Consider the following 18581-nt stretch of genomic DNA (forward strand, 5'->3'; position numbering starts at 1 on the left):
TGTTTGATTTGTTCTGTTGTTTTGTTGTGTTTCAGTGGATTCACTCAATGACACAATGGCAGATTATTTCAATGACACTGATTTGTTTAGCGGTGAGTGACGGCGCCCCCTAGTGACTCTGGTCTAACCCACACCCAGTGACCTCTAACCTCCGCTGTACTCCCTCATTCCGGAGCGTCCTTGTTTACTGACTAACAGATCTCAGACGTCTTCTGCTTTAGACACAATGATCCTGTCGTTCCTCATCATCTCTTTCTGAACTCTCTTCATCTTCCTGATGTCTGCTGATATTAGGGTTGGGGATCCTTTGAGTTTAACGATTCTGATTCCGATTCTTATCGATTCCCAAGTCCGGTTCCAATAAGGTAAAAAAACAACAACTTAGATATGATGAACAAAAATCAACAGGCTAAGGAACACTTACACAAGGAACGTTTACTTGTGGTTTAAAAGTACCATAGAAAAACAACTATCCTAGCTAATATACATTTCAAGCATTATTAAAGACAAGTAAATAAAAGTAATAAAAATTAGCAATCGCAAGAACTGAACAAAGATACGATTGAAATAAAGTGTTTTAAGATTTTCAGGTATTCTGGTACAGAAACTGTTCTCAAATGTAAAATAACGCTACACTTTATAAATAAAATATATTTTATTAAAATACAAAAGTTATTCAGTCAAGAACGAGTGAATTTTCTCAGTCTTCTGTTGTTTGATTAGTGTTATTATAGAGACGGCAGGAATATTAGTGTTATTATAGAGACGGCAGGAATATTAGTGTTATTATAGAGACGGCAGGAATATTAGTGTTATTATAGAGACGGCAGGAATATTAGTGCTGTCACTTTAAGAGCTGCACGGGTCCAGTACACTGATACACACGCCCTCAGCACAGACAGAGTCTCTCGCGCTTGAATGGTTTAAAGTTATATTGAAATGCTCACCAAGGAATCGATAAGAGGAATCATAATTTTAATTTTATAACAAGTATCCGATTCCTGACCTCAAGTATTCAGATTTTCGATTCCCAACCCTAGTTGATATGAGTTATGGTTATGAAGCAGGATCTCACTGAGCGTTTTCTCCCAGATAAGCCGGTGGAGGAGCGAGTGCCGGTGCTCCTGGTTCCCAGCGGCTCGCTCAGCTCTCAGATGGTCCTGCGAGGAGAGGTCCTGGAGCTGGAGTGCATCGCAGACGGCCTGTGAGTTCAGATTCACCTCAGTAACTCTAGTGTGTGTTTGGGTCTGTGACGTTCTGATGTTCCCGCTCAGTCCCACTCCGGCGGTCTCCTGGACGAAGCTCAGCGGGGAGATCCCCGGTCACCGAGCCTCCCTGATGAACTTCAACAAGACTCTGCGGATCTCGGACGTGTCGGAGGCGGACGCCGGGGAGTATCGCTGCACTGCCGGGAACCGGCTCGGCTCAGTTCACCACACCATCAGAGTCTCCGTCAAAGGTGCAAACAGCACAAACACACACGCTTGGAGCACTGTCCGGATGGAGCAATCCTGAGGCATTACTCACTCACATTAAAGGGATAGTTCACCCAAAAATCTAAATTAGCCTATGATTTACTCATCCTAGGTGTATATGACTCTCTTCTTTCAGACGAACACAGTCAGAGTTATATTAAACATGTCCTGGCTCTCCCAAGCTTTATAATGGCAGTGAATGGCTGTTTCTGTTTTGAAGAATTCAAATTCAATTCAATTCAAATTTATTTGTATAGCGCTTTTCACAATACATATTGTTTCAAAGCAGCTTTACAGAAAGTGCATTTCAGAAATGTACATAGAAGAATATAGTTAGTTAATCATCATGTATTAATTTAGGGCATAACATATCGCCGGCGTTGAGTCGTCTCTTCACAGGCGTCGAGTCGTCTCTTCACAGGCGTCGAGTCGTCTCTTCACAGGCGTCGAGTCGTCTCTTCACAGGCGTCGAGTCGTCTCTCCACAGGCGTCGAGTCGTCTCTTCACAGGCGTCGAGTCGTCTCTTCACAGGCGTCGAGTCGTCTCATCACAGGCGTCGAGTCGTCTCATCACAGGCGTCGAGTCGTCTCATCACAGGCGTCGAGTCGTCTCTTCACAGGCGTCGAGTCGTCTCTTCACAGGCGTCGAGTCGTCTCTTCACAGGCGTCGAGTCGTCTCTCCACAGGCGTCGAGTCGTCTCTTCACAGGCGTCGAGTCGTCTCTTCACAGGCGTCGAGTCGTCTCATCACAGGCGTCGAGTCGTCTCTTCACAGGCGTCGAGTCGTCTCTTCACAGGCGTCGAGTCGTCTCTTCACAGGCGTCGAGTCGTCTCTCCACAGGCGTCGAGTCGTCTCTTCACAGGCGTCGAGTCGTCTCTTCACAGGCGTCGAGTCGTCTCATCACAGGCGTCGAGTCGTCTCTTCACAGGCGTCGAGTCGTCTCTTCACAGGCGTCGAGTCGTCTCTTCACAGGCGTCGAGTCGTCTCTCCACAGGCGTCGAGTCGTCTCTTCACAGGCGTCTAGTCGTCTCTTCACAGGCGTTTAGTCGTCTCTTCACAGGCGTCGAGTCGTCTCTTCACAGGCGTCGAGTCGTCTCTTCACAGGCGTCGAGTCGTCTCTTCACAGGCGTCGAGTCGTCTCTTCACAGGCGTCGAGTCGTCTCTTCACAGGCGTCGAGTCGTCTCTTCACAGGCGTCGAGTCGTCTCTTCACAGGCGTCGAGTCGTCTCTTCACAGGCGTCGAGTCGTCTCATCGCAGGTGTTGGAGCATCTGAAGTCTCCGTGAGAGGCTGGATACAAACTGGAGCTGACGAACGCTATTTACCTCGACTAGCGTCCCGAGATAACAGCAGAAAAGCAGATGGGAGATAATTAGCGTAGCTGCTGTTCATAATATTAATGCATTCGATCTGATTCAACAGTGGTATAAAAGGTAAGCATTATGTGAATGCTTGGCTGAAGAGATGCGTCTTTAATCTAGTTTTGAACTGGGAGAGCGAGTCTGAGCCACGAACAGTATCAGGAAGGCTATTCCAGAGTTTAGGAGCTAAATGTGAGAACGCCCTCCCTCCTTTAGTGGACTTAGATATCCTAGGAATGACCAGAAGCCTCGAATTTAGTGATCTTAACGAACGCGATGGATTGTAGGGCGATAGAAGGTCCATTAAATACACAGGAGCTAAACCATTTAGGGCTTGATAGGTCAGTAGTAGTTCTTTGTAATTGATACGGAACTTAATAGGTAACCAGTGCAGAGATGATAGAATCGGTGTTATATGATCATATTTTCTTGACCTAGTAAGAACTCTAGCGGCTGCATTTTGGACTAACTGTAGCTTGTTTATTGAGGATGCAGGACAACCAGCTAATAAAGCATTACAGTAATCTAGTCTCGAGGTCATGAATGCATGAACTAACTTTTCTCCATCAGAAACAGATAGCATGTTACGTAATTTAGCAATGTTTCTAAGATGGAAAAAGGCTGTTCTTGTAACATACGAAATATGATTTTCGAAAGACAAGTTGCGGTCTAGTATAACACCCAGGTCTTTTACCGTAGAGGATAAAGTAACAGTACATCCTTCTAAATTAAAGTTGTATTGTAAGAGATTTTGTGGGTAGTTTTTTGGACCAATAAGTAATACCTCAGTTTTATCTGGATTTAATAGCAGGAAATTACACGTCATCCAGCATTTTATATCTTTAAGACATTCTGTCAATTTAGATAAGTTAGTGTATTCATCTGGTCGTGATGAAATATATAATTGAGTGTCATCAGCATAGCAGTGGAAATTAATTCCATGTTTTGTAGTCGATCCAAGAGTATTTTATGATCTATAGTGTCGAACGCAGCGCTAAGATCGAGTAGAACTAGTATTGAGATACAGCCTTGGTCAGACGCTAAAAGTAAATCATTTGTAATTTTATCTAGCGCAGTTTCTGTGCTATGATGCGGTCTGAATCCTGACTGAAATTTTTCATATATCTCATTTTCTTGCAAGAAAGAACACAATTGAGCGGACACAATTTTTTCTAGTATTTTAGACATAAATGGAAGATTTGAAATCGGTCTGTAATTTGCTAAGTTATTTTGATCTAATTGCGGTTTCTTAATAAGAGGTTTTATTACTGCCAGCTTGAATATTTTTGGAACATGACCTAAAGATAAAGACGAGTTAATAATATTGAGAAGAGGCTCTTCCACTACAGGTAACACTTCTTTCAGTAGTTTAGTGGGTATTGGATCTAATAAACATGTTGTTGGTTTAGATGCAATGATAAGTTTATTTAGCTCTTCCTGTCCTACAGTTGTAAAGCGGTGTAGTTGTTCTTGAGGGACGATAATTGAGCCTGAATCACAAGACACCATAGAGGATTGTACATTTACAATTGTATTTCGGATGCTTTCTATTTTCTCATTGAAGTAATTCATAAAATCATTACAACTATACTGTAACGGAATATTTTGCTCTGGTGATGTCTGTTTATTTGTTAGTCTAGCCACGGTGTTAAATAAAAACCTTGGATTATTTTGGTTATTTTCTATTAGTTTGCGGAGATGCTCAGCCCTGGCTGCTTTTAGAGCCTTTTTATAACGTGACATACTGTCTTTCCACGCGATTCTAAAGACCTCTAAATTAGTTTGTTTCCATTTACGCTCTAAGTTACGAGTTTCTCTCTTGATAGCATGTGTAGTACTATTGTACCATGGTGCTTTAGTTTTCTCTCTAACCTTTTTCAATCTAATTGGTGCAACAATATCTAATGTACTAGAGAAAATGGTGCTCAAATTGCTGGTCATTTCCTCTAGTTCATCTGTTTGTTTGGGTTCTCTGAGCAGCTGAGATAGATCAGGTAAGCTATTTGAGAATCTATCTATAGTGATTGGAAGGATTGTTCTGCCTGGTCGATAACGCGGCGCAACATGACAAATTTCAGCAGTACGTATTATACAAGTTACCATGTAATGATCAGTGAGATCGTCACTTTGCGGTATAATATCTATATCGGTTGGATCGGTTCCATATGATATAATTAAGTCTAGTGTATGATTTAGACGATGAGTGGGACCACTGACGTTTTGCTTGACCCCAAAAGAGTTTAATAAATCTGTAAACGCAGTCCCTAACGCATCATTTGTGTTATCTACGTGTATGTTAAAATCTCCAACAATTATTGCTTTATCGACATTGACCAATAGATCTGAGAGAAAGTCTGCAAACTCTTTTAGGAAATCAGTGTAGGGCCCTGGCGGTCTATATACAGTAGCCAAGGCTAGAGATAATGGGGATTTCTTTCTTACATCTAAGAGCGTAACATTTAGCACAAGTACTTCAAACGAGTTAAACCTGTGACCTGTTTTCTGAGTAACATTAAGAATATCTCTATAGATTGTTGCAACACCGCCGCCACGACCGATCAGACGGGGCTCCTGCTTATAACAACATCCTGGCGGAGTAGACTCATTTAGACCGAAATACTCATTTGGTTTAAGCCAGGTTTCAGTAAGGCAAAGTACATCGAAGCTATTATCTGTGACCATTTCATTTACAATAACCGCCTTAGGTGTGAGCGATCTAATGTTTAGAAGACCTAGTTTTAGAAATTGTTTTTGTTCACTGATATTTAGATTTTCTGGTTTAATTACAATAAGATTTTTCCTAGATCCTACACTAGATTTATTGTTTGGCCTCACTAGACGAGGAATAGACACAGTTTCTATATAATGTTCTACACTACTTATATCAATTAAGTTGGGACAGCAAAGACTGTGAATTGGACTTTGACTTACTAGTCATATGGTGTGTAACGTCTTGGAGATGTTGTCCGACAGAACAGCCGCTCCGATTCTGCTGGGGTGCAGGCCATCAGCACGGTAGAGCCTAGGTCGCTCCCAGAACAGATTCCAATTATTTACAAAGAGCAGTTTCTGTTCATTACACCATGACATTAACCATTCATTTAGAGCAAATAGTCTACTGAACCTTTCCTGTCCTAGTCGGTACGTGGGAAGCGGTCCAGACACGATGATCGTTGCCTCAGGCGCTGTTCTGCGTACCGTCTCGATCAGGCTCCTGTAGTCCTTCTTCAGAACCTCCGTCTGCCGCAGCCTGATATCGTTCGTTCCCGCATGGAGGACAACGGCTCCGACGCGCTCGTCACCGTTCAGAATCTCAGGAACCTGTGCGGCGACATCAAGAACACGAGCACCAGGAAAGCAGTGAGTGCGCACCTTACCCTTACCTGAGGTAGCGCGGACATGACGGACCATGGAAGTGCCGATGATCACGGCGTCGTCGCGTTCCGACTCGCGAAGAGGGGAGAAGCGGTTCCGGGTGGAGATCTCGAAGACCGGGAGGGGCGGAGAGGTTCTTGCTCTGGTCCTGGCTCGTGTCTTCCGCTGTGGGATCACCCAGGGTCCATGGTGTTGTGTAGGTGCCGGAGTGAATGAAGCCAGAGATGATCGCGTCCTCCTGGGCAGAGAAACGCACGGAGTAAAGGAAGTCGGAGTCAAAAAGTTACTAACCACTGACTTGTGAGCATCGGCGCGTGACGTTTCAAGCGCTGATCGCCGATCCCGCAGCTCGGCTTGCCTCTCCAGCAGACCACGGATCTGTTTCTCCACCGATTCCAGTTCCAATCGCACCGACATCAGCTCGAATGTGTCCTCACCTGCACTCAGAGGTAACGTTAGACACACATCCGATATGTTCGCCATTATAACAGATGAACAGTAAATTAACAGTGATACTACCAATATCACTACTAATTTAGGACTGGAATGCTGGATATAACCTGTATCCTTTCAGTGAATCGGGTGTTAAATCAGACGCTCGATAGGCGCGAGCCCACGCGTGAAATGCTAGCGGGCTAAAGGCTAGTAGCCGAGATTCGCAAAGTTGGATCTAAGTAGCGATATCAAAGCAATCTGATTGTTTTTTTATAGGGAATAGTATCGAGGATAGGTTCACACGATATAAAAATAGAAAGTGCTTGTTAATAAATGAGTGGTAAAGAAGAAAATCAAGGATTAATGAATCAATTCGACGGAGCTCTAAACACAAACAAACACCGCCCGTGCATGCGCAGTCCTAATCTCACCTAATCTAAAAGAATGCACTTTTATGATGGACAGATGCACTTTTATGATGGACAGATGCACTTTTATGGACTTCAAAACAGAAATAGCCATTCACTGCCATTGTAAAGCTTGGAGAAAAATCTCTGGGTCTGATGTTTGATTGGCTGCTGTGGAGTTTATCAGTAAATCAGGCTGAAGGTTCAGATGTTGGTGTAAATGTTGAGTCTTGTAGAAAGAGCACTAACCGCTGTTATCTCTCGGCAGCGGCTCCGTACTGGATCAGCGCTCCCAGGAATCTGGTTCTGGCTCCGCTGGAGACGGGCGTCATCACGTGCCGGGCCCGAGGACACCCCAAACCCCACATCCAGTGGTCCATGAACGGCCTGCCCATCGAGGGTCAGTTACTGTCCGTCCCAGCTGACCCCTGACCTCTGACCCCTGACCTCTGACTGACGTTGTGTTGTTGTTGCTGACAGACACTCCTAAAGACCCGAGCCGGACGGTGGAGGACGACAGCATCATCTTCTCCGAGGTCCAGACGGGCTCCAGCGCCGTTTACCAGTGTAACGCCTCCAATCAACACGGGTACTTACTGGCCAACGCCTTCGTCAACGTGCTGGGTGAGCCGACACACACACACACACACACACTGACGAGCTGACAACATCACACACACACCTAGGAGCCGACAACACACACACACACACACACACACACACACACTGACGAGCTGACAACATCACACACACACACCTAGGAGCCGACAACACACACACACACACACACACTGACGAGCTGACAACATCACACACACACACACACACACTGAAGAGCCGACACACACACACACACACACACACACACTGACGAGCTGACAACATCACACACACACACACCTAGGAGCCGACAACACACACACACACTGACGAGCCAACAACACACACACACACACACACACACACACACACACTGACGAGCCGACAACACACACACACACTGACGAGCCAACAACATCACACACATACTGACGAGCCAACAACATCACACACATACTGACGAGCCAACAACATCATACACACACACACTCACACACACACACTGACGAGCCGACAACACACACACACACACACACTGACGAGCCGACAACACACACACACACACACACTGATGAGCCGTCAACACACACACTGACGTCTGTTAGCGTTTCGTCGCTGGATGTGATGATCATGTGACCTGTGTGTGTTCCAGCGGAGCCGCCCAGAGTTCTGACGGCCCCTAATAAGGTGTATCAGGTGATCGAGAACCGCCCCGCTCTGCTGGAGTGCCTGTCCTTCGGCTCGCCCGTCCCGGCCGTCACATGGTGAGACTGAACACACTCCCCATCAAACACAAACGTGTGTGATCTCAGAATAAACACAATGAAGACCTGATCCTGATCACCGTCGGGTTTATTCTGAGATAACAACCGGCTGGATGTACATTATCCCTTAAACCACAGTGCATTATGGGATTGTCCTCTCCGCAGTGCTGCTTTAAATCAGGACCACTATTGCTGTAGTGTGTGTGTGTGTGATGTAGTTATATTCATAAATCCACCGTTCCATCGCTCCTGTGTGTCGGAGCAGGTTTAAGGACAGCCGCTCCAGCATGTTGGAGGGAGATCCCTATGTGTTCCACAAGAACGGGACGCTGGAGATTCACGTGTCTCAGGCTGCAAACGGCGGGAAGTACACCTGCGTCGCCAGGAACAACCTCGGCATCTCCGAGAACCACGTCTACCTGGAGGTCAAAGGTCAGATCATTCACCTCAGTGTTCATGCTTCTGAATCGGGGCTCCGTGGAAAAAGAAATCAATAAAAATATATTTAAATAAATATAGAATATATATATATAAAAAAATCTTCAGCAACGATTTAAATAAAAAATATACATATACACAAAAATTATATAAATAAATAATTAAAAATAAATAGATAAATACAATTGCTAAAATATATATATATAATACAAAAATATATAAATAAATAAGTAAATGAACGTAAGAATGAATGAATTGGAATAGAACATACCTTTTTTCCAAGTAATACTTTACATATATACATTTTTCCTAGTATAAATTGGTCCGTGGCATATAAAAGATTGAAAACCCTGCTGTAAATAATTCCATCTAAACTTGAGAAAACATCACTATATTGAGTGTTTTAGTGCATGTTCAAATGAACAGACATGAATATTGGTCTTGACGGCTCCAGGTATCCCATCATGCATCATGTCTGAGGCTCTAGGCTTCAGTTAAGTGCCTCTCTGAAGAGCATTAGGAAAGCATTCAGACCTGATGAGAGCCTGGAGAAACACTGGGATCTGCAAGCTGGCAGTTTCTCATTCCACAGATCAGCATGTCTGGAGGAAGCAATTAGTGTTACAAATGATCTTTCCCAACCGCCTAGCAACACCCCAGAATATCCTGACCACCTCATAGCAACACCTTGGTAACTGTGAAGCACACAGCAGCTTCTGTGTGTGCTTGTGTGTGTGAGAGAGAGCATGTTTCTGATGGTCAGCATCTCCTCCAGAGCCGACGCGGATCCTCAGGCCTCCGGAGTACAGGGTGGTCCAGAGGAACCGGGACGTTCTGTTCGAGTGTAAAGTGAAGCACGACCCGTCTCTCATTCCCAGCACCAGCTGGCTCAAAGATGGAGGAGAGCTGCCCGAAGACGACAGGTGTGTGTGAGACTCTTCATCATTCACTGCATCATATCAGTCTCAATCAGCATCAATAAGGTTTAAATTTGGGTCTAATCGATATTTTCAAGGTCAAACTGACCACAAAGGGATTCTTCAGCTCATTTGCATAATCTTACATCTTGTGAAAAGGGGCATAATAAGTCACCTTTAACATTGAGATTTGAGTCTGAGTTGTGTGTGTGATGATCACAGGTTTCGAGCGCAGTTGGACAGTCTGACCATCACAGGCGTGACGGAGAGCGACGCAGGAACGTACACGTGTGTCACGTACACCTCTCTGGACCAGGACTCGGCCAGCGCTCGGCTCACGGTGGTCGGTGAGTGTCCTGATGTTCTCTGTGTAATGTCAACTCACCTTTATTTCTACAGAGCTTTTTACAATACAGAGTGTTTCAAAGCAGCTTTAGAGTGATAACAGGAAAATAATGCAATATTTACAAATTTACAAATACAAATAATTGTTTCTAGAAGAAAATAGCATCACAGTCCAGCTTAAGTAAGTTCTGTGATGGTTCATTTCTGTTGTAAAAAAGTTATTCATTTAGTTTATTTATACACTGAACAAAATTATAAACGCTTTTGTTTTTTCAGCCCATTTTTCATGAGCTGAACTCAAAGATCTAAGACTTTTTCTATGTACACAAAAGGTCTATTTCTCTCAAATATTGTTCATGAATCTGTCTAAATCTGTGTTAGTGAGCACTTCTCCTGTGCCGAGATCATCCATCCACCTCACAGGTGTGGCACATCAAGATGCGGATTACACAGCATGATTATTGAACAGGTGTGCCTTAGGCTGTCCACAATAAAGGCCACTCTAAAATGTGCAGTTTTACTGTATTGGAGGGTCCGGGGGGGAAGCGAGCCATCTACCTCCAACTGCCTCAACATACTTGAAGTAAACAATCATGCCGACTGCAGGAGTGTCCACCAGAGCTGTTGCCCGTGAATTGAATGTTCATTTCTCCACCATAAGCCGTCTCCAAAGGCATTTCAGAGAATTTTGGAGTACATCCAACCGGCCTCACAACCGCCAGACCACGTGTAACCACACCAGCCCAGGACCTCCACATCAGCATCTTCACCTCCAGGATCGTCTGAGACCAGCCACCCGGACACAAGATCGTCTGAGACCAGACACCCGGACACAAGATCGTCTGAGACCAGCCACCCGGACACAAGATCGTCTGATACCAGCCACCCGGACACAAGATCGTCTGAGACCAGACACCCGGACACAAGATCGTCTGAGACCAGCCACCCGGACACAAGATCGTCTGATACCAGCCACCCGGACACAAGATCGTCTGAGACCAGTCACCCGGACACAAGATCGTCTGAGACCAGCCACCCGGACACAAGATCGTCTGAGACCAGCCACCCGGACACAAGATCGTCTGAGACCAGCCACCCGGACACAAGATCGTCTGAGACCAGTCACCCAGACACGAGATCGTCTGAGACCAGTCACCCGGACACGAGATCGTCTGAGACCAGCCACCCGGACACAAGATCGTCTGAGACCAGCCACCCGGACACAAGATCGTCTGAGACCAGCCACCCGGACACGAGATCGTCTGAGACCAGCCACCCGGACACAAAATCGTCTGAGACCAGCCACCCGGACACAAGATCGTCTGAGACCAGCCACCTGGACACAAGATAGTCTGAGACCAGCCACCCGGACACAAGATCGTCTGAGACCAGCCACCCGGACACAAGATCGTCTGAGACCAGCCACCCGGACACAAGATCGTCTGAGACCAGTCACCCGGACACAAGATCGTCTGAGACCCGCCACCCGGACACAAGATCGTCTGAGACCAGTCACCCGGACACAAGATCGTCTGAGACAAGCCACCCGGATCGTCTGAGACCAGTCACCCGGACACAAGATCGTCTGAGACCAGCCACCCGGACACAAGATCGTCTGAGACCAGCCACCCGGACACAAGATCGTCTGAGACCAGCCACCCGGACACAAGATCGTCTGAGACCAGCCACACAAGATCGTCTGAGACCCGCCACCCGGAAACAAGATCGTCTGAGACCAGCCACCCGGACACAAGATCGTCTGAGACCAGCCACCTGGACACAAGATCGTCTGAGACCAGTCACCCGGACACAAGATCGTCTGAGACCAGCCACCCGGACACAAGATCGTCTGAGACCAGCCACCCGGACACAAGATCGTCTGAGACCAGCCACCCGGACACAAGATCGTCTGAGACCAGCCACCCGGACACAAGATCGTCTGAGACCAGCCACCTGGACAGCGTCTGCAACAATCGGTTTGCAGAACCAAAGAGTTTCTGCACAAAGTGTTAGAAACCGTCTCAGGGAAGCTCATCTGCATGCTCGTCGTCCTCATCGGGTCTCCACCTGACTGCAGTTCGTCGTCGGAACCGACTTGAGTGGGCAAATGCTCACATTCGATGGCGTCTGGCGCTTTGGAGAGGTGTTCTCTTCACGAATGAATCCCGGTTTTCCCTGTACAGGACAGATGGCAGACAGCGTGTGTGGCGTCGTGTGGATGAGCGGTTTGCTGTCAGCGTTGTGGATCGAGTGGCCATGGTGGCGGTGGGGTTATGGTATGGGCAGGCGTATGTTATGGACAACGAACATAGGTGCATTTTATTGATGGCATTTTGAATGCACAGAGAAACCGTGACGAGATCCTGAGGCCCATTGTTGTGCCATTCATCCAGGACCATCGCTTCATGTTGCAGCATGATAACGCACGGCCCCATGTTGGAGGATCTGTACACGATTCCTGGAAGCTGAAAACATCCCAGTTCTTGCATGGCCAGCACACTCACCGGACATATGTCACCCATTGAGCATGTTTGGGATGCTCTGGATCGGCGTATACGACAGCGTATTCCAGGTCCGGCCAATATCCAGCAACTCCTCACAGCCATTGAAGAGGAGTGGCCATTAACTTCCATACATTAGAGTGGCCTTTTAATGTGGACAGCCTAAGGCACACCTGTGCAATAATCAAGCATCCTGATGTGCCACACCTGTGAGGAGGATGGATGATCTCGGCAAAGGAGAAGTGCTCACTAACACAGATTTAGACAGATTTGTGAACAATTTTTGAGAGAAATAGGTCTTTTGTGTACATAGAAAAAGACTCAGATCTTTGAGTTCAGCTCATGAAAAATGGGGGGAAAATGGGTGTTGCGTTTAAAATTTTGATCAGTGTGTATATATATATATATATATAGCGGCTCTGGAGAAAACCGTGATGTCATCGTCCAGCTCAGTTCAGTTGTCATATAATGGTGTCAATGCAGGAGATCAATAATATTGTTGATTATTAAATTAAATGTCCCCCAATAAGCAAGACAAAAGCCAAAGTCGACAGTGAAGGAACCAGAACTCCATCAGTGACAGAATGGAGAAAACCCTTGTGAGAAACCAGACTCAGTCTCAGTTCTCCTCTGGCCAACGAACCAACAGTGTATGATTATGATTCAGGCATTACAGGTCAGAAGTCAGATTGGATCAGAACATTCAGAATATTATTATCTATAATCCCCGTCCCTCTCCGGACGGATTCGTGTGACGCTTCCCTGCAGAAACCAGGGATTATAGTGACAGAAAACCAACTAATGTGAGTCTTGTTCGTGTGTGACTGTCTGTAAACTAACACACTTCTTCCTCACTCCCTGACCCCGCCCACTCAGAGGCTCCGCCCACTCCTGCGCCGATCTACGGTAAACACACACCGTGCCGCATCGCATCCCATAATGCCCCAGGGCGTGTGTGTGTGGAATGGAGCATGCTGGATCACACATTTATCTGTGATATGATTTCAGTTTATTTTCAGATGAATCGTGTGTTCGCTCATTGGTCTCTGAAGTGACTCTGGTTCAGATGTGCATGCGTCGTCATGTGATTCGCATCTGATCATCTGGTCTCATGTAGCATGTGTTCGTCTCCAGGTGTGTGTGTGTGTGTGTGTGTGTTATGATGAACTGATGGATCTGTCTGTGTTTAACTCCTCAGGGCAGCCGGATGCTCCCACTGATCTGGAGCTGACGGATCCGGGAGCGAGGAGTGTTCAGCTCACCTGGACACCTGGAGACGAGCACAACAGCGCCATCAAGAGTACGACACACACACACACACACACACACACACACACACACACACACACACACCTGGAGACGAGCACAACAGCGCCATCAAGAGTACGACACACACACACACACACACACACACACACACACACACACACACCTGGAGACGAGCACAACAGCGCCATCAAGAGTACGACACACACACACACACACACACACACACACCTGGAGACGAGCACAACAGCGCCATCAAGAGTACGACACACACACACACACCTGGAGACGAGCACAACAGCGCCATCAAGAGTACGACACACACACACACACACACACACCTGGAGACGAGCACAACAGCGCCATCAAGAGTACGACACACACACACACACACACACACACACCTGGAGACGAGCACAACAGCGCCATCAAGAGTACGACACACACACACACACACACACACACACACACACACCTGGAGACGAGCACAACAGCGCCATCAAGAGTACGACACACACACACACACACACACCTGGAGACGAGCACAACAGCGCCATCAAGAGTACGACACACACACACACACACACACACACCTGGAGACGAGCACAATAGCGCCATCAAGAGTACGACACACACACACACACACACACACACCTGGAGACGAGCACAACAGCGCCATCAAGAGTACGACACACACACACACCTGGAGACAAACACAACAGCGCCATCAAGAGTACGACACACACACACACACACACACACACACACACCTGGAGACGAGCACAACAGCGCCATCAAGAGTACGACACACACACACACACACCTGGAGACGAGCACAACAGCGCCATCAAGAGTACGACACACACACACACACACACACCTGGAGACGAGCACAACAGCGCCATCAAGAGTACGACACACACACACACACACACACCTGGAGACGAGCACAACAGCGCCATCAAGAGTACGACACACACACACACACACACACACACACACCTGGAGACGAGCACAACAGCGCCATCAAGAGTACGACGCACACACACACACACATACACACACACCTGGAGACGAGCACAACAGCGCCATCAAGAGTACGACACACACACACACCTGGAGACGAACACAACAGCGCCATCAAGAGTACGACACACACACACACACACACACACACCTGGAGACGAGCACAACAGCGCCATCAAGAGTACGACACACAGACACACACACACACACACACACACACACCTGGAGACGAGCACAACAGCGCCATCAAGAGTACGACACACACACACACACACACCTGAAGACGAGCACAACAGCGCCATCAAGAGTACGACACACACACACACACACACACACCTGGAGACGAACACAACAGCGCCATCAAGAGTACGACACACACACACTCATACACACACACACACACCTGGAGACGAGCACAACAGCGCCATCAAGAGTACGACACACACACACACACACACACCTGGAGACGAGCACAATAGCGCCATCAAGAGTACGACACACACACACACTCATACACACACACACACACCTGGAGACGAGCACAACAGCGCCATCAAGAGTACGACACAGACACACACACACACACCTGGAGACGAGCACAACAGCGCCATCAAGAGTACGACACACACACACACACACACACACACACCTGGAGACGAACACAACAGCGCCATCAAGAGTACGACACACACACACACACACACACACCTGGAGACGAGCACAACAGCGCCATCAAGAGTACGACACACACACACACACACACCTGGAGACGAGCACAACAGCGCCATCAAGAGTACGACACACACACACACACACACACACTCATACACACACACACACACCTGGAGACGAGCACAACAGCGCCATCAAGAGTACGACACACACACACACACTCATACACACTCACACACCCGTGCACTTAAATCAAAGTACCACGCCTGAGTGAAGTGTGTGTGATGGATCTCTGTTGTGTGTGTGTGTGTGTGTGTGTGTCAGAGTTCTTGATCCAGTACGAGGACGGTCTTCATCAGAGTGGTGTGTGGCTCAATCTCACGGAGGTTCCCGGGACGAAGACCACGGCTCACCTCAAGCTCTCCCCGTACGTGCACTACAGCTTCAGAGTGCTAGCGCTCAACGGAGTGGGCTACAGCCGGCCCAGCTTGCCCTCGCGCCAGTACAGGACCAACCCCGCAGGTACACACTCACACACACACACACACACACACTCACACACACACAACGGCTACAGCCGGCCCAGCATGCCCTCGCGCCAGTACAGGACCAACCCCGCAGGTACACACACACACACACACAGAGACACACACACACACACACACACACACACTCACACACACACAACGGCTACAGCCGGCCCAGCATGCCCTCGCGCCAATACAGGACCAACCCCGCAGGTACACACACACACACACACACACACACACACAACGGCTACAGCCGGCCCAGCATGCCCTAGCGTCAGTACAGGACCAACCCCGCAGGTACACACACACACACAGAGACACACACACACAGACACACACACACACACACACAGACACACACACGTGTTCACATGATTCAGCGCCTCTAACGCGTCTCTCTGCAGCTCCAGACGAGAACCCCAGTGAGGTCAAAGGTCACGGCACGGAACACAATAACCTGGTCATCACGTGGAAGGTGAGACGCTGATCTTTAATAAACACACACTGATCATGTTCATACAGTGTGATGTTTTAGCCACACACACATTATTTATATAAAACTCAGCTGTTGTTTTAACTCATGATGTCCACTAGAGCCCCAGGACATCCACAGTGAACCACAGGTTAAAAAAATTACATTTTAGAAATAAAGACTAATTCATTTAAATAATGAAACCTATACAATTGAACAACAATTTATTACAAGTTTAACAAAAAGTACATTTAATTTTTTTTCCCAAATTTCATGTTTTTTTCCTAGATTACATTTGAATGGTTTTATTAAATTTTAATGATCAGAAAGCATATCTAATCAATTGAATTCATAAAACATTAACAATTTAATAATAATCAAAAGTGTGTCTAATTAATTACAATCATGAAACATGCATTTTAACAATAATGTATTAATAGTTTAACAAAAATTTACTTTTTTAGGGCCCTATGAAATCCGTTTTATTTTTATTTTTATTTTTTTTCTGGAATGCATTTTAGTGGTTTAATTAAATTTGATTATATATTTAGAATCATGTCAAATTAATTACATTCATAAAAGAAAAACAATTTAATAATTTATAAACATTTTAAAATAATAGGGCCCTATGAAATCGGTTTTATTTTTTTTAAAAAAATTATACTTTTTAATGGTTAAATTAAGTTTTAGAAATCAAAATCATGTCAAATTAATTGAAATCATAAAACTAATACAATTTAACAACAATTTATTAAAAGTTTAACAAAAAACAACAACATTTTCAGCGTTCTGATAATACATTCAAATACAAATACATTCTATTTGATCCCAAATTCCATTTTATATTATATTATATAATTGTATTTATTATTTTTTGTTATTACTTGTCTAATTACTTTAAATCTTAAAACATATATAGTGTAACCACAAAAATAAAATTATGAAATCAGTTTATTTCATTTTATTTCTTTCAAATTCTCCATTTTTTTCTTTTTTTTGAATGTGATTTAATATCGTGCTTGAGTTTGTGTAGTAAAGAGGATACAGATTTTCTGGATTATTCATACGAACCTTGCCAAATGGCATGAGCTTGTGTAGTACTGTGCAGCCTTGAGTGTGTGTGTGTGTGTGTGTGGTCCGCAGCCGCTGACGGGGCTCCAGGCGAACGGCCCCGGCCTGCAGTATACGGTCCTGTGGCGGCAGCACGGCGTGGAGGAGGACTGGACCTCCGTCAGCGTGGCCAACGTCTCCAAGTTCGTGGTGTCGGGGACGCCCACGTTTGTGCCGTACGAGGTGATGGTGCGGGCGCAGAACGCCTACGGGCCCGGCCCCGAACCCGCCGCTGTGATCGGGCACTCCGGAGAGGACTGTGAGTCTCGCGCCTTTAGCATTAGCGCTCGACTAGCGTAGCGCTGCTAACTCCAGATGTCTGTGTGCAGTTCCCTCAGCGGCCCCGGGGCTGGTGCAGGTGCTGGTGCTGAACAGCACGCTGGCGGAGGTGCACTGGGAACACGTTCCTCTGTGGGCCGTGCGCGGGCGACTGCAGGGCTATAAGGTACGCGCTCAGAGTCACGTCAACATGAAGCATTGCTTGGTCACTGGTTGAGCTAAACTGGTATTATCTAATTGTGGAGTTAAATTTAACAGCTGACAGATATTCAACATAATTCATGTGTGAGAGTCTAACAGAAGGACGGACAAAACCAGTCAAATATCCACTGAGTTCTGCTCATATTTTATTACCAGTATCTCAACTATAATGAATTAACTGTGATAATGTGAGAAATGTTGAAGGTGTCTGAATAAATTTCCCTGTTTTCTAGGGGTGTAACGATTCCCTCGTGTCACGCTTCGATACATATCAAGACACTGAACTCACAATTCGATATTATTGTGATATTACCAAACATATTATAAAAGGTTAACAAAAAATGTACTATTGATTAAAATGCTAAATTTGGTGTTACACTGTGTGTGTGTAAATGAACAGGCTTGGACT

General features: G+C 46.2%; 1 protein-coding gene across 11 annotated transcripts in view; it reads left to right on the forward strand.

Moving 5' to 3' along the window:
- nrcamb (neuronal cell adhesion molecule b) overlaps positions 1–18581 on the forward strand; it is a 264169-nt gene that overhangs the window by 63852 nt on the left and 181736 nt on the right. For 6 of the 11 annotated variants that reach the window (XM_056235385.1, XM_056235386.1, XM_056235384.1 and 3 more), the window contains 15 exons: positions 36–92; positions 1093–1204; positions 1275–1459; positions 7320–7451; positions 7532–7675; positions 8304–8415; positions 8681–8847; positions 9629–9776; positions 9993–10117; positions 13493–13522; positions 13815–13916; positions 15905–16102; positions 16515–16585; positions 17726–17951; positions 18022–18137. In XM_056235385.1, the coding sequence (XP_056091360.1) occupies positions 36–92; positions 1093–1204; positions 1275–1459; positions 7320–7451; positions 7532–7675; positions 8304–8415; positions 8681–8847; positions 9629–9776; positions 9993–10117; positions 13493–13522; positions 13815–13916; positions 15905–16102; positions 16515–16585; positions 17726–17951; positions 18022–18137 (1925 nt within the window). The remainder of the gene's footprint in view (positions 1–35; positions 93–1092; positions 1205–1274; positions 1460–7319; positions 7452–7531; positions 7676–8303; positions 8416–8680; positions 8848–9628; positions 9777–9992; positions 10118–13492; positions 13523–13814; positions 13917–15904; positions 16103–16514; positions 16586–17725; positions 17952–18021; positions 18138–18581) is intronic. The other 5 variants (XM_056235388.1, XM_056235387.1, XM_056235381.1 and 2 more) reach the window with 2 other exon arrangements.

The sequence above is a fragment of the Rhinichthys klamathensis genome, unplaced genomic scaffold (assembly GCF_029890125.1).
Source record: "Rhinichthys klamathensis goyatoka isolate OS25496 unplaced genomic scaffold, OSU_Roscu_1.1 h1tg000421l_1, whole genome shotgun sequence".
Lineage (NCBI taxonomy): Eukaryota > Metazoa > Chordata > Actinopteri > Cypriniformes > Leuciscidae > Rhinichthys > Rhinichthys klamathensis.